A 14,668-nucleotide genomic window follows, 5' to 3' on the forward strand; every position below is an offset into this window, starting at 1 on the left:
CCACCGGCCTCCTGCCTCATGGGAATCCAAAGCACCTTGACAGATCATTTACAATGATTTTATGAATTACAGGTGCTCTGGTAATATCTACCGTCTATACATTTTAGTTGATAAACAAGCACAGAACTGTTACTTGTGCGAATAACCTTTCATTTCTCACAGCCACCTCATCGCCACACAGATAATCACCTGACCTATTAATCACAGGGTTCGTACAGATGCTTCATAATGAAATTCCAAGACTTTCCATGCACCAAGAGATTCAAGTCATTCAAACATATTCGTTCATAAATTCATAAATAATAATAACAGTAATAAAATGGCACCTCTTGCAGCCATGCTGGACTGAATTCGCATTTCCCAGGCATTGCTTCATCTTCACCATAACGTCAGAATACAGGGTGTCCCAAAAGTCTCCACACATGGGGGGAATTAATATTTTTAGCAAAATGTCTTCCAAAATATTTCATACTCAGTTAAAAATGTTTTTTTTTTTCCTTTTAAGAATGCCCATTGACAAAAGAACGTATCGAAATCCTTCTCGTGGCTGGATCGGGAAGCTGTCGCAAGTTTGGGATGGACTTTAACAGGAAACACGGCGAACACATCTCACACCAGACCGTGGCCAAACCGGGAGCCAAAGCTGTGATAGACGACTCCATGTGCGTTCACAAAGACATGGCAATCATGTACAGGATGCTTTGTAAAGAAATGTACATTTGGCTTAAAAAAAAAAAAAAAAAAGTGTTAATTTCCCCCATGTATGGAGAATTCTGGGACACCCTGTGCTCCAGGTGAGTGACAGGAGCACCGCTGCCAACAACTTTCAATGAAACGTCACTAAATGATGTCACGCGCTAATTAGCATATTTTATTACGTCATATTCGCGTTCTGTCTAGTGTCGACTCTTTACGTCGGTCTGCTTCTCTCCTGCCCTCGGTGCTCACATGCTGCATTTTAATACAGACGAATTCCCAATAAAGCTGTTCTCATTGACATATTTTTGTTTCTGTCGTCTGACACCGGGACGAGCGTGAAATAGCGACGGAACCACGGCCCGTCAAGAGACGACACGTTAACGAGCAGTCACTTCCAAGCTGCTGCTAAAATCCTGATTTTATAACCGCGATGCCTGCTGACGAAACCACCACAGACATCATTTAAACAACGGCCGTGCTGTTTTCGGCTGTAGTTACATGTGAAACGAACACTCAGAGAGGAAGTTAGAAGCGACGGAATGTTATTCTTATTTTTTCCTCTCATACTGAACGTGCTGCTCTTATCTGCCCTACCAGAGTAGCCCCAGAGAGAGGTGTACCTGCTGGGGGGAAAGCAGGACCTCGCGCTCGCAGGGCAGTACTGGTGACCATCTTCTATGGAAAGTAGCTACGGTTTGCCCAAAAAGTTGACAGATTTGTCACTAAAGGGGTCTGAAAAGCGGACTGGCCCCGTCTCAGTCAAAATGAGGGAGGAGGAGAGGGAGAAGGGAGAGGGAGGAGATGTCATATTTTAAGTGAAAGGATTGTATTCGCGTTCTATCGGAAAATAAACACTAAAGATATTCTGCGATTTCGCATTTATTAACTTGATAATTCAAGACCTTTTTAAAGCACCACTAGATTTTTTAAAAAATGGCTATTTTCAAGGTTTTCCAGTACTTACATTTAAAAAAAAAAAAAAAAAGCCTAATTCATGCACTTTGTATGAACCCTGTAATCATTATTATCCATTATTAACCCTGGGCTGGACATGTGGCCTGACACGGGAAAATGTCTTTAATACAAAGTCAGTTTGAAACATCATTATAAACCTTTAATTGAGGTCTTCTTGTGATCCTTGTAAACTTTCCTCCTATTGGGCAATTTTAGTGCAGTAGTCCCTTGGTGGAAACACACCGGCATGGGACTTAACAGGAGCAGAGGCGAAAGTTTAATCATAGGCAAGGCCATGGAGGTGACGTCTGACATGTTAAAAATTGAAAAAGGTTGGATGAAATATCTGACAGTTAACAAACATGACCCAAAACCCCCCCCACCCCAGGAAATACTCAAAGAAGGAAGCACGAAGGTAAACATCTACAAATAAACAACACATTCATATAAATCCTTTCTGAAAAAGAAATATTCGGCTTTGACGGCAAACAGTACAGACGCAGTGTCCTCCGATATAAAGCCTCGGTCTTTCTCGTTACGCTTTCCTGTGGCAGCTCGGTTCCTGGACAGTGTTGAGTCATGACTGGGTAGACTGGGTAGGCCAAGACAGAAAAAAAAACTATTAAACTGTAACGCAAACACTGAAACCGAAATCATTAAAGCCTTAAAGAAGAAACAAATCGCGGGGGGGAAAAAAAGGTTAATAATAAAAAAATAAAAACTGGCTGCTTTTGATAACCTTACTTCGAGAGAAAGGTTTTAAAAAAAATCCCAAATCAAAACTAAATAAAAACAAAAAAAAAAAACCACACGTACAGACAACCTATCCTGAGTACAGTCTGAGAAAATAAATAAATCCTCCATGCTTGCTTCTTTTTGTGTGTGTGTTTAAATGGGGTATGGAACTTGACAGGGTAATCAGTCCTGGTTTGGTTGGCTGGTGTGTCAGTATCCCTGTAAACCGTTGTAAACCTTCTGAGCCGGTGTCTGCTTCAAAAGCTTCTTTAGATCTACACAAGGAAAGAGACGGACAAAAATTCATGATGGAAACCTCAGGAGGTAAAACAATAATAATAAAATAAATAAATAAATAACTAAAATGCATCTCACACCCTATACCCCATGTGCAATAAAAAGTAAATAAATAAATAAGTGAATAAATTAATAATCTAGACCAATAAACCTTCACTATTGCCATACCAGCTTTCTCCTCTTCATTAAACTGCTCCTTGGGGAAGTCTACGTCAAAGGTTATTATAAGCGATCCACGGATATTGTTGTTGTCAAAGTTGGGAAGTCCTTCACCCTTCTTCCAGATTCGAGCTCCGGGCTTGGTGATTTTATCTCGAACAATATGAACCTGTAAAACCAGAGGAACCACAATTTATACAATAGATCGGGGAAACTTACACGGCAGTATAAATGTGCGAGTGGTAATCAGGACACTTGCCTTGTGGCCATCCAAATGTGGGATATACATCTCAAAGCCAACCAGAGCCTCCGCCAGGGAGATGGTGACATTCGTGTACAGGTCGTCACCTCGGCGCTCAAACACTGGGTGCCTAGAGTACCAAAACACACAGATTAAGCAAGGACACGCAGATGTCCGTGTGTAAAAACAAAACATTTCCCCATTACAGGAGAGGCGATCACATGGCTCACACGGTAACAAATCGGCAGGGTTTTCCTTACCATAGTTATCACTGCCAAATGAAGTGAAAATAACAATAAAACAACTCCTATATTGTCAGGACCATGTTGGATGGATTGAAATAAATGATCTTACTTCAAGACTTTGATGCGGAAGCGAAGATCTCCAGGCTCTCCGTCGATATGGGGTTCGCCTGCACAGAAGGGAACAAGATACGATAGTGATTTGCCAGGCACGCACGCGGGAAATTCAAGTCTTAGAAATCCAACAGTTTCGGTCCAGTCACACAGCACCTTCACCAATAAAGGGGTACTCCATCTCATCCCTGACCCCCTGCTCGATCTCCACCTCTAGAGTCCTCTCTTCATTCACAAGCCTGCAAACCAACAGTGGCAGCGTTATTTACTCTGTGTGCGCGCCACTTCAGTATATATTCTCATGATAAACGTATGGTATGGGAAGACTTACCTAATATTGGGGCACTCATCGCAGACTACTTCCTGGGTCATCTGGAAGCGGCCTGGCCCGAGCTGCGTGGTTCTCATCTCCTGGCGACAGTTGCATTTCCTTTTGCCCGGAGCCTCTTTCGCAACAGGTTTGTTTCGCACCACCTACATCATGAGAGAAGAGCGAACACACAAAGGGTATTAAATCAGGATAAGCATCACCACGTTACTGAGAGAAACAAGGCACAGTTGATTGGATCTCCTGCTGTAAATAAGCTCATCCTTTACATTCACGTTCGTTCATTTAGCAGACGGTTTTATCGAAGCGACTTACAAATGAGGAAATACGAGCGAAGCGATATATCGAGCGGAGAACAATACAAGTCGTGCTACCGTACAAGATTTACACTCGAGTTCTAGAGAAGCAAAGTGCGCAGAGTAGAGGTGTAAGAGCCAGAGTAAATTTCTTATTTATTTATTTAAAATAAATGTCTGGGTTGGCATTTTAGAGGTTTTTTTCGAAGATGGAGACGGATTCTGTGGTCCGGATTGAGATCGGAAGTTCGTTCCACCGCTGAGGGACAGTTAGCGTGAAGGTTCTGGAAGGGGATCTTGATCCACACTGAGTAGGTAATACTAAGCGTCGGTCGTTAACCGACCGCAGATTGCGTGAGGGAATGTACGCCTTCAGGAGAGAGTTGAGGTAGGAGGGTGCTGTTCCAGACAAGGTCTGCTGCATTCTGAATCATCTGAAGGGGTTTCATGGAGCTGGCTTTGGAGACCCGAGAGTAGTCATCGGTAAGTTCATCAGCTAATTACCCATTCCTTCAAGATCTACTATACCTCCTTATACATTACTGTTAAAGTAGTCATTATTGGAATTTGTTTACATGAACAATTCAAATCGTGACCAAATGCAGTTTAGTATCTGTATTTGCCTTTCGTGAGACGTTTATGTGCGAGTGTACGCTTCCAGCTATTCAACTACTAAACTTTCACGTGCTTCATTTGTGTGAATAGTCATTGTGCCCTGGTTCAGTCACGTGTGTTAGAATAGGACAAGGCAAAGCTGCACAATGCTGCACCCCAACATACCTATAGTATAGTAGAGAAACCGTATAATGGATAAATGGCGTGCATAACCTGTATAGGTTAAGCACTGTCGGATGGATCTAAAATCTGAAAGATTTAAGCTGCAAGTTCAAGGACTGAAATTTACGTACTCTACATTATGCAGAAAAAGGGGGGAAAAAATATATCAGGCAACACAGCATGTCGGATTATCATCATCATCTAGGAAAAATCATACCTCTACAAAATTTCCAGAATAAACCTCCTCCAGTGTAACCTCAAGATCCAGCACAATGTCGTTTCCTCTAGGAATGTTCCGGTCTTGTTGTTGTCGGTTTCCACCGAACATAAACCCAAAGTCCCCAAAGAAACTGCAACAAATATAAACAGAAAACGCTAAGGCACAGCTCAACATATACCAGCGTCTATGCATGTACAAGTTCGGCAACAGAAATTAGGCCAATACTGTATATATTTAAGTGCTTTTTGTATTGACCATAATTCTATGACGTGTAATGTCACAAGAGGCTTTCATTTTTTCCGCGAAGTATTCTGGATGGGGTAGCAAACCTTGAATTTTAAAATGCGAGAGCTGATTTTTGTGATCTTTATTAATCTGAATCGAAATTTTCTAGTTCATTCTGCTTTGGTCTAGGTTTGAAACTGAACGTTTGAAGACATGGCCATTAGCCATGAACAAGCTGGAAAATCAAGCTCTTGCAAAACCCAGTCAAGAGAAGAACAAAACCTGAATAATCGTAATTATGCCTTACAGGTTTGATACACCCAATAACACACATCAGGCTGAAGATCTGTCATAGAGTGAACAGCTTTAACCGGGGACATCTGAATTCAAGTTAAACGGGTGTGACGATAATTTAATACCGCGTATATTTATACCACAGCGCTGCTGAATTCTCGAATCTGATCCGTCAGAAGGTGTTGATTGTTTTTATAGTACTGTTGGCTGTCACGCAAATCACAGGATCGTATTATTGCACATGTAATCATTTCTTTAGTAACAGATCGTTCACAGGGACGTGTACGTACTTAACATGGAAAGAGTCTTGGGTGTTATCATAAGTGATCATAGGAACATGTTTCACAGATGTTCCACAGAACTAAATATAAATAAAAATGGTTAAAAAGCATAACATGTTCAGGAATATATTAAAAATTGTAATTATTTCAAAAGAGAAAAAAAAAAAAAAACACTTCAGGACATGAAGTTATAGAAATACACTCACCGAGCACTTGTTAGGAACACTATATTAATACCGTGTAGGGCCTCAGTTTGATCTCAAAACAGCCTAAATTCTTCATAGCATGGATTCCACAAGATGTTGGAAACCTTCCTTTGAGATTCTGGTCCATGTCGACATGATTGCATCACGCAATTCCTGCAGATTTTTCTGATGCACTTTCATGCTGTGAATCTCCCGTTATACAACATCCCAAAGGTGATCTACTGGATTCAGATCCGGTGACTGGGAAGATCACTGAAGATCACTGAACTCATTGTCATGTTCGTGAAACCAGTTTGAGACGAGTTTTGCTTTGGGACATGGTGCATTATCATGCTGGAATGATCACAGTCATTAGAAGATGGTAAATTGTGGTGATGAAGGGATGCACATGTTCAGGAACAATGCTCGTTCAAGCCATGATTGACTGGTTTAATGGGACAAAAGTGAGCCAAGAAAACATTCCCCACACCATTACACCACCTCCACCAGCCTGGACTGTTGACACAAGGCAGGTTGGGTCCATGGATTCATGTTGTTGGTGCCAAATTCTGACCCTAACATCTGTGTTCCTCAGAAGAAATTGAGATCCATCAGACCAGGCTACGTTTCTCCAGTCTTCACCTGTCCAGTTTGGGTGAACCTGTGCTCACTGCAGCTTCAGCTTTCTGTTCTGGTCTGACAGAAAAGGAACCTAACGTGATATTCTACTGTTGTAGACCATCCACCTCAAGTTTTGACGTATTGTGCATTCTGAGATGCTTTTCTGCTCACCACAATTATACAGAGTGATTATCCGAGTCACTGTAGCCTTTCTGTCAGCTCGAACCCGGCTCGCCATTCTCCATCGATCTCTCTCATCAACAAGGAGTTTCCATCCTCAGAAATGCCGCTCACTGGATGTTTTTCTTTATTGCACCATTCTGAGTAAATCTATACACTCCTGTGTGTGAAAATCCCAGGAGATCATCAGCTATAGAAATACTCAAACCAGCTCGACTGGTACCAACAATCACACCGCAATCAAAATCACCGTGATCATATTTTCCCCTCATTCTGATGCTTGATGTGAACATTACCCGAACCTTACCCGCATGATTTTATGCATTGCACTGCTGCCACATGATTGGCTGATTAGATAACTGGATGAATGAGTAGGTGTACAGGTGTTCCTAATAAAGTGCTCGGGGAGTGTATAATCCACTTTGGGTTGGTAACATCTCACAGCACCCCATCATGGTTTATTTTCCTCTCGTGGTTTTTTCCTTACTCGACAAGCATGCAAACTAGCATTTTACAAACCACTTCAAATGCTTACCTCGAAAATATATCACCGTGCGAGCTATGATGACCTTCTTTCAGTCCCTCCTCTCCATAAGAATCATACTGTTTCCTCTTCTCTTCATCTGACAGCACCTGAGCTCAACACAAACCACAGGACATAAAATTGCCTTATTTAAAAAACAAACAAACAAAAAAACAGTCAAAAAAATATTCTGAATTAATTATTCTTCACATGGACTTATTTCAATTCCTGGGCAAACTTCCTGTTCATAACAATATGTATATTTTGATATACTGTGAAGGCTTTAATTTGCATCCACTACAGACTGACTGCCTGAAGGACGCCATTTTAAATCCACGTCGGGTTTTCAAGAATACCAGTCAGCTGGCGTTTGGACCAATCAGAAGAAGCCACACGTTTTTCTCCTCCAATCAGATTCCTCCATGGAATTCCTCCATCCTGCCTGTTACATATACATCTAAGGAGATCTTGCGCAATTTATTCTAAGATCTTGCGCGGTTTATTATAAATAAAGTTGATCATAATGCACGGTTTATAATGCTGAACTGAACGCATGGTAAATATAAATAAAAGATAAGCCTTTAAAAAAAAATTGTGATGCTATTTTTTTTTTTTTTTTTTAAACGTGTTTAGCAATTACTATCAAGACAAGCATTTTAATTAAACAACACAGACCTCATAAGCCGCTCCAAGATCTGCAAATTTGTCCTGGGCTTTGGGATCGTCTTGGTTCCGGTCAGGATGGAGCTGCAGGGCCAGCTTTCTGTAGGCTTTCTTGATCTCTTTGATAGATGCTGATTTAGTTACACCGAGGATCTTGTAGAAATCTCTCCTAAATAAATATCAAGAACCATAACAACTGGGTGATGATGGATACAATAAATTCCTTGGACATATTTTCACTTCCTGTTAGGCAAAGTAACATTATTATTATTATTATTATTATTATTATTATTATTATTTATTGTATGTATATCCTCTGCAGACTCTAGACTTTACAGTCATTATACAAGTGATTTAATCACGGTTTTAGTTCAGCATTTTGAGCTGTAATCCACACACACAGCTGTAACGTTACCAGGGCGCCCAGGCGGCGCAGACCAATCGCAGAAGAACATGTGGACCAGCCGGTGGCTCGGTTTATACCAACGAGGAAATAAAAACAAAATGACTGTCACCTACCCGGCGAGCACTGTCGCTATTAAACACAAGAGCAGACAGCATAAACTCGACAGTTTCATCCCTCCTGCAGCCATATGGCTTTCCTTCTTGCAGAAATCCAGTTAAAATAAAACACACACCGGCTTTCTGTGTTGTCTATCTGGGAGCTCTTCCTGTTCTCGCTCAAGCCACGCCCCTCGTGGTCATCCCAACCGGAAGTGCGACAAAAGTCTCTAAACATAACGCTACATTATATTATAGCGCGTATATGCGAAAGTGTATATGCTTTAGAGTGTGCGTGGTTATTTAGTTATATGATATCCAGTTCATTACTTTTCGTGCCTCAGTAGCTCAATCTGAACGAATTTGTTAGACTTTTATTTTGTACGATAAATTCCGACAGACAGGAAGCACTTTTTTTTTTGCGTTCTAATCCTTGTAAGTGATAGAGGAAATAAAAAATGTCCTCGCTTGACAGAGTAAAAGTATTAGTCTTGGGAGATTCAGGTAAGGTATATTAAAATGGGAGCAGAATTAAATTGTGTGTGTGTGTGTGTGATATTATTAGGTTTGCTTGATGCTCCTGAAATTCTCTAGCGATAATTGAATATAGACAGGTAAGTACGTTGCTGATGAATGGTGTCTGTGTTTTGATAGTTTGACATGACACAGGAATGAGAAATACATGTTTCAGTCACAGAGCTGGCCAACATATCTAGATGTAATTTAATATTCCTCCTTGGGTACTCATGCTGTGTGTGTGTGTGTGTGTGTGTGTGTGTGTGTGTGTGTGTGTGTATGTATGTGTGTATGTATGTGTGTATGTATGTGTGTATGTATGTGTGTATGTTTGTTTGTTTGTTTGTTTGTTTGTTTGTGTTCCAGGTGTTGGAAAGTCATCTTTAGTTCATCTGTTGTGCCATAACCAAGTTTTGGGAAATCCTTCATGGACAGTTGGCTGTTCTGTGGATGTCAGGGTAACGCTCATAACTTATCTGTACTGTCCTGATCTCCTTTTTTATTGTGGGATGGAAAATAATGTACCTCTTGTTTTTCAGTTAATCAACGAAACAGAATTAATAACTTTCCTAGAGAGTATGGCCTAAATATTATAGCAAGTGAGTTATTTATAAGTTATCCTTAGTAACAAGCATCCCCTTATTTAATTTACAGAATGTACCTCGTTAGTTTGCCTTGCACCCCCGGTTTTGGGGGGCCGGATCCTGCCCCCGATCCGTGCACGCAGAGCCCGCATGATCTCCCCGCACCTCGCAGGCTTCATCCGGGTACTCCGGTTTCCTCCCTCAGTCCAAAGACACGTGTCGTAGGCTGACTGGCATTTCCGAATTGTCCACGATTGTGCCTCGCAGGGCGCCATCACATACACACTCACACACCCATTCATGCACTACGGACACTTTGGACATTCCAATCAGCCTACGATGCATGTCTTTTTACTCGGGGAGGAAACCGGAGTACCCGGAGGAAACCCCCGCAGGACGGGGAGAACATACAAACTCCACACACACACAGGGCTGTGGCGGGAATCGAACCCCCGACCCTGTTTCTTATCTTAACACACGTTTGTGGCTATTTTGTTACTTGTTCTACTGCAGGAACATCTCTTTCTTGCACCTTGCTTCTGCAGGTCCATGACTACAAAGAAGGCACACCAGAGGAGAAAACCTACTACATTGAACTGTGGGATGTTGGAGGCTCTGTGGGAAGCGCCAGCAGTGTCAAAAGCACCAGAGCAGTTTTCTACAATTCAGTTAACGGTAAAGTATCAACGCTATTATTACTTTGTGAGCAGGAATGGAGTATAACAATGGCTTGATGGCTAAACAGTGACCGTGACTTCCAGGTGTAGATCTGGATAATTACATTAGAATTATTTATGCCTAACGTAATAAATATGTTCTTGCGTAACGGTGGATCGATGACGCTGAGATGTTTTCACAGGCATTATTCTAGTTCACGATCTGACCAACAAAAAATCCTCCCAGAATCTGTATCGCTGGTCAATGGAGGCACTGAACAAAGACTCCTCTCCTACAGGGGTCATTGTGTCGAATGGGTGAGCCATCCTCAGTTAGTGTTAAGTGAAAGAGAAGTTATGATTTTAAGTAGGTTTATTTGTATTCATCATTTGCCTAAATGGGATTGTTGACACCATTAGCTCTATGTGTAGACCTGGAAGGAGTATGAATAGTAAACTAGAATGTTTCAGCACTCCTGTAGTGATTTATACACATGCATATGTAACGTTTAGTCTTACTGCTGTGGAAATGCAGGGATTATGACAGAGAGCAGTTTGCAGACTCCATCATCCCTCTCCTGCTAATTGGCACCAAGTACGATCAAATCCCCGAAAACAAGCGGAACGACGTCCTGACTCGCACCGCCTTCCTGTCTGAAGACTTCAACGCAGAGGAGATCAACCTGGTGGGTGATTCGTATAGTTTATGCCTGTAAATATCAGGAAATCTTTGGGAAAAGAAGAAGTTTATTCTGCGCTGTTTCCCATGTGATCCAGTTGCGATTGTGTATTATTTTTATTGTATTTATCTGTCATTTAGGACTGCACAAATCCACGCTATTTTGCTGCTGGCTCATCTAATGCTGTAAAACTGAGCAGGTTTTTTGACAAGGTAAGATAACTCTAGTGTCTGTGATGGATCTACTGAAGATGTCCTCCTCATTCATTGCTTCTAGTTTTTCACTACACTTTCCAGCAACTAATGATTGTCAGTCAAGCAGCACTATACGGCATCAAAATATAACTGGAATCTTTTTAGCACATGGTAAATTGTGCAAAGTTTACAGTTTAGGATAGTATGAATGAATAGTAGGAAATAACAAGCTTCTAGAAAGTTCTAGTTCTAGAAAGACTCATTTTTAAGTCAACTATGTACAGCGCCCGTCAGTAATATTGGCACCCTTGGTAAATATGAGCAAAGAAGGCTGTCTTTATTATTTAATGTTTTTATCTCTTGTTTAAAAAAATTCACAGAAATACTCTGCTGTCATGGATATCAAACAACACGGGTTTATATATATATATATATATATATATATATATATATATATAACAACTTTGTTAAATATAGGTGTGCAACAATTATTGGCATCCCTATGAATTCATATGAGAAAAATATATTTGATGTAAATGCCCATTGATATTAAAATGTCTTTTTTTTTTTTTTTTTTTTTTTTTAAGTACACCTGGATGATTAGGAACAGGAAATTGTTCAACCATGACTTCCTGTTTCACAGGGGTATAAATATGAGGTAACACACAGGCCGAATTCCTTTAGACATTCATAACAATGGGTAAGAGCGAGGAATATAGCTGTGATGTGCTGCAAAAGGTTGTTGAGCTTCACACAATGGGGCGTGTCTATAAGAAAATAGCACAAGCATTGAAAATGCCCATTTCCACCATCAGGGCAATAATTAAGAAGTTCCAGTCGACTGGAAATGTTATGAATCGACCTGGAACTGGACGTGCGTCTATATCGTCTCAACGCACTGTGAAGAGGACGGTTCGAGTGGATAAAACATCTCCAAGGATCACAGCTGGAGAACTGCAGAAGTTAGTTGTGTCTTGGGGTCAGAAAGTCTCCAAAACTACAATCTGAAGTCACCGACATCACCACAAGCTGTTCGGAAGGGTTTCAAGATAAAAGCCTCTACTCTCATCCAGAAACAAACTCGAGCGTCTTCAGTGTGCAGACACTACTGGAACTTCAAATGGGATCGGGTTCTATGGTCAGATGAAACCAGAATAGAGCTTTCTGGTAATAAACACAGAGGTGGTTTTGGAGCACACAGAGAGGTAGCCGTATGGAAAAGTACCTCAGGTTAAATATGGTGGTGGATCTTTAATGTTTAATGACAGCAGAGTATTTTTGTCTTCTTTGCTCACATTTTCCAAGGGTGCCAATATTAATGGCGGGCACTGTAAAATGTTCCCCTGCCTTAGAGGACTTGGATCGCACACTTTTTTCCGCTAAAGAAATCCATTAGATTGGTTGACTCTGGGTAAAAACTCTGCTAAAGCCAGCGGTGTCTTTTCATACACTAGACGGTAGAGTACACAGTACATAGCGTAAGTGTACAATACGTCATTTGGGACACAACTTCGGTCTGTACTCTCCGATGCGTGTTTTCGGAACAGAATTAACACAGGAGTTATTCAATAATGATCTATTTTATATGAATATTATAGGGTAATATTAGCTAATTCATGTACGCTATACGCCCAGACCGGGTGTAAACCGACAGTAAATGTTTTAAATAGTTTTTCTGATGTTCCAGGTTATAGAGAAGAGATACTTCAGCAGAGACCTGAGTCAGGTGAGGGCGTGTTCTCTTTCCGTGCGTGGTAAACAAATGTTTTCTGCTTAAGAAGACTACAGAAAGTTTTTTTTTTAATCCATTATTTGTCTCATTTTCTTGTAAGGTCTTGCTGTGGATGTAATTTCCCATTCTGTTCTGTTCTTGTTTTTAGATGGCAGGCTTCACAGACAGGAAACGCTTCAACTTCAAGAGTCTTCACTACGACTGAGCGCGTGAAAACATCACTGTTCCTTACGATTTACCGAACTCCTCATCACTATATCTGTGTGCGTGTGAAGTAACACCACTTAAAGATGTCTTGTTTCTTTTAATGTGAGATTGTCCGAGTAAAACTGCAGAATAAGCACTAATTAAGTTGTGTTTACATATTTTCACACATTTCACCCATACTTCCCAGCTTCTTCCCAGTCAATCATTCGCATGTGAAAACGTATAAAACATGTAGATGAAGACAACGAGCCTGTATTGTCTTTATTTTCTGTTAAAGTTTAATTCGTAAACACCTAGGTACTTGATCTTTATTCACCTTCATGATCCACATAATACACTTACTCAGACAAAATACTTTCTCTGTATCTGCTATGTAATGATTAACAATGATTTCTCCTTAATGAACATGATTATTGTTTTTTGTTGTTTTTTTTTTAATTCATGCAGTTTTATAAATAGGTGTATTTGCTATATTAGCAAACTTGTACTTGTGTATATAATGTGTACATGAATCAGACGAATAAAGAAACTTTTTTTTCCTCACACGAGTTTGGTATTCACCGTTGCGGCTTTGTCACTGCATTTCCTCATCGGTTTATTAAATACGTTTGACGGGAATCTGAGAAGGAAGGAAATCTACAAAGAAGATTGATGTAAAATGTGCATAATTATCATGATCTTCATAATGCGTATAAATATGTTTGGCACACAGAAGGCAAAATTGGCTTATCTGAGATATAAACTGTCGAATACGCCTTGCGGAATCTGCAGAATGTTAATTTAAATAAAATAAGACGGATCATAAACGCTGCATGTTGTTTATTTAATGCCGTCCTGAAGAAGCTATTTCACAGAGCAGATGTTGACATAAAGTCCACAAGGCACCATAATAACTGAATTTACACAAATGAACCAGTTCAAAAGGTTACATACCCTTGATTATTAATCCCGTGTGTCGTTACCTGGATGATCCACGACTGTGTTTATGTTTTGTGAGAGTTCTTCACGAGTCCCTTGTTTGTCCTGCCCACTGTTCTTCAGAAAAATCCTCCAGGTCCTTCACATTCTTTACTTTTCCAGCATCTTCTGCATATTTGAGCCCTTTCCAACAGGGGCGATATGATGTCGAGATCCGTCTTTTCACACCGAGGACGACTGAGCGACTCGTACACGACTATTACAAAAGGTGCGAACGTTCACTGATGCTCCAGAAGGCGACACGATACATTAAGATCCAGGGGGGTGTAAACTTTTGAGCAGGATGATCGGTTGTAAATTATTTTATTTAAAAAGATTTCACTGCCCTCCAGACGCTACATAAGATATTTACGTGTTTGCCAGAGTACAAAATAATAATTGACACCCATCATCCTGCTCAAAAGTTTACACCCCCCATTAATGTAGTGTGTTGCTTTCTTGAGAATCAATGAATATTTTCACCTTTTGTAAACATCTGCTATGTGAAACGGGCTTATTCAAGGCGGTACTAACTAAAAGAACAAAATGCGATTTTTATGACTAGAGAGAAAGATATGACAGATAAGATAGTTGTTTTTTCTCTCAA

General features: G+C 40.5%; 2 protein-coding genes across 2 annotated transcripts; one reads left to right on the forward strand and one right to left on the reverse strand.

Annotated features, from left to right (window-relative positions):
• Positions 1 to 1,787: 1,787 nt before the first annotated feature.
• Positions 1,788 to 8,721, reverse strand: dnajb11 (DnaJ heat shock protein family (Hsp40) member B11). Its single transcript, XM_053680699.1, has 10 exons — positions 8,554 to 8,721; positions 8,047 to 8,203; positions 7,384 to 7,481; positions 5,060 to 5,192; positions 3,773 to 3,915; positions 3,598 to 3,680; positions 3,440 to 3,497; positions 3,104 to 3,215; positions 2,854 to 3,013; positions 1,788 to 2,663 (listed from the first exon to the last, which is right to left on the reverse strand). Exons 1-10 carry the CDS (start codon positions 8,625 to 8,627, stop codon positions 2,599 to 2,601), a joined length of 1,083 nt encoding a protein of 360 aa, XP_053536674.1. The 5' UTR covers positions 8,628 to 8,721; the 3' UTR covers positions 1,788 to 2,598.
• A 264-nt stretch (positions 8,722 to 8,985) lies between these two features.
• rabl3 (RAB, member of RAS oncogene family-like 3) lies at positions 8,986 to 13,652 on the forward strand. The gene is given in 8 exon segments (NM_001200465.1): positions 8,986 to 9,039; positions 9,418 to 9,509; positions 10,181 to 10,310; positions 10,495 to 10,609; positions 10,827 to 10,977; positions 11,112 to 11,183; positions 12,853 to 12,891; positions 13,046 to 13,652. Coding segments are annotated over 8 exon segments (702 nt in total). The 5' UTR covers positions 8,986 to 8,993; the 3' UTR covers positions 13,103 to 13,652.
• Positions 13,653 to 14,668: the final 1,016 nt, after the last annotated feature.

Source organism: Ictalurus punctatus, chromosome 6 (assembly GCF_001660625.3).
Source record: "Ictalurus punctatus breed USDA103 chromosome 6, Coco_2.0, whole genome shotgun sequence".
Taxonomy (NCBI): Eukaryota; Metazoa; Chordata; class Actinopteri; order Siluriformes; family Ictaluridae; genus Ictalurus; species Ictalurus punctatus.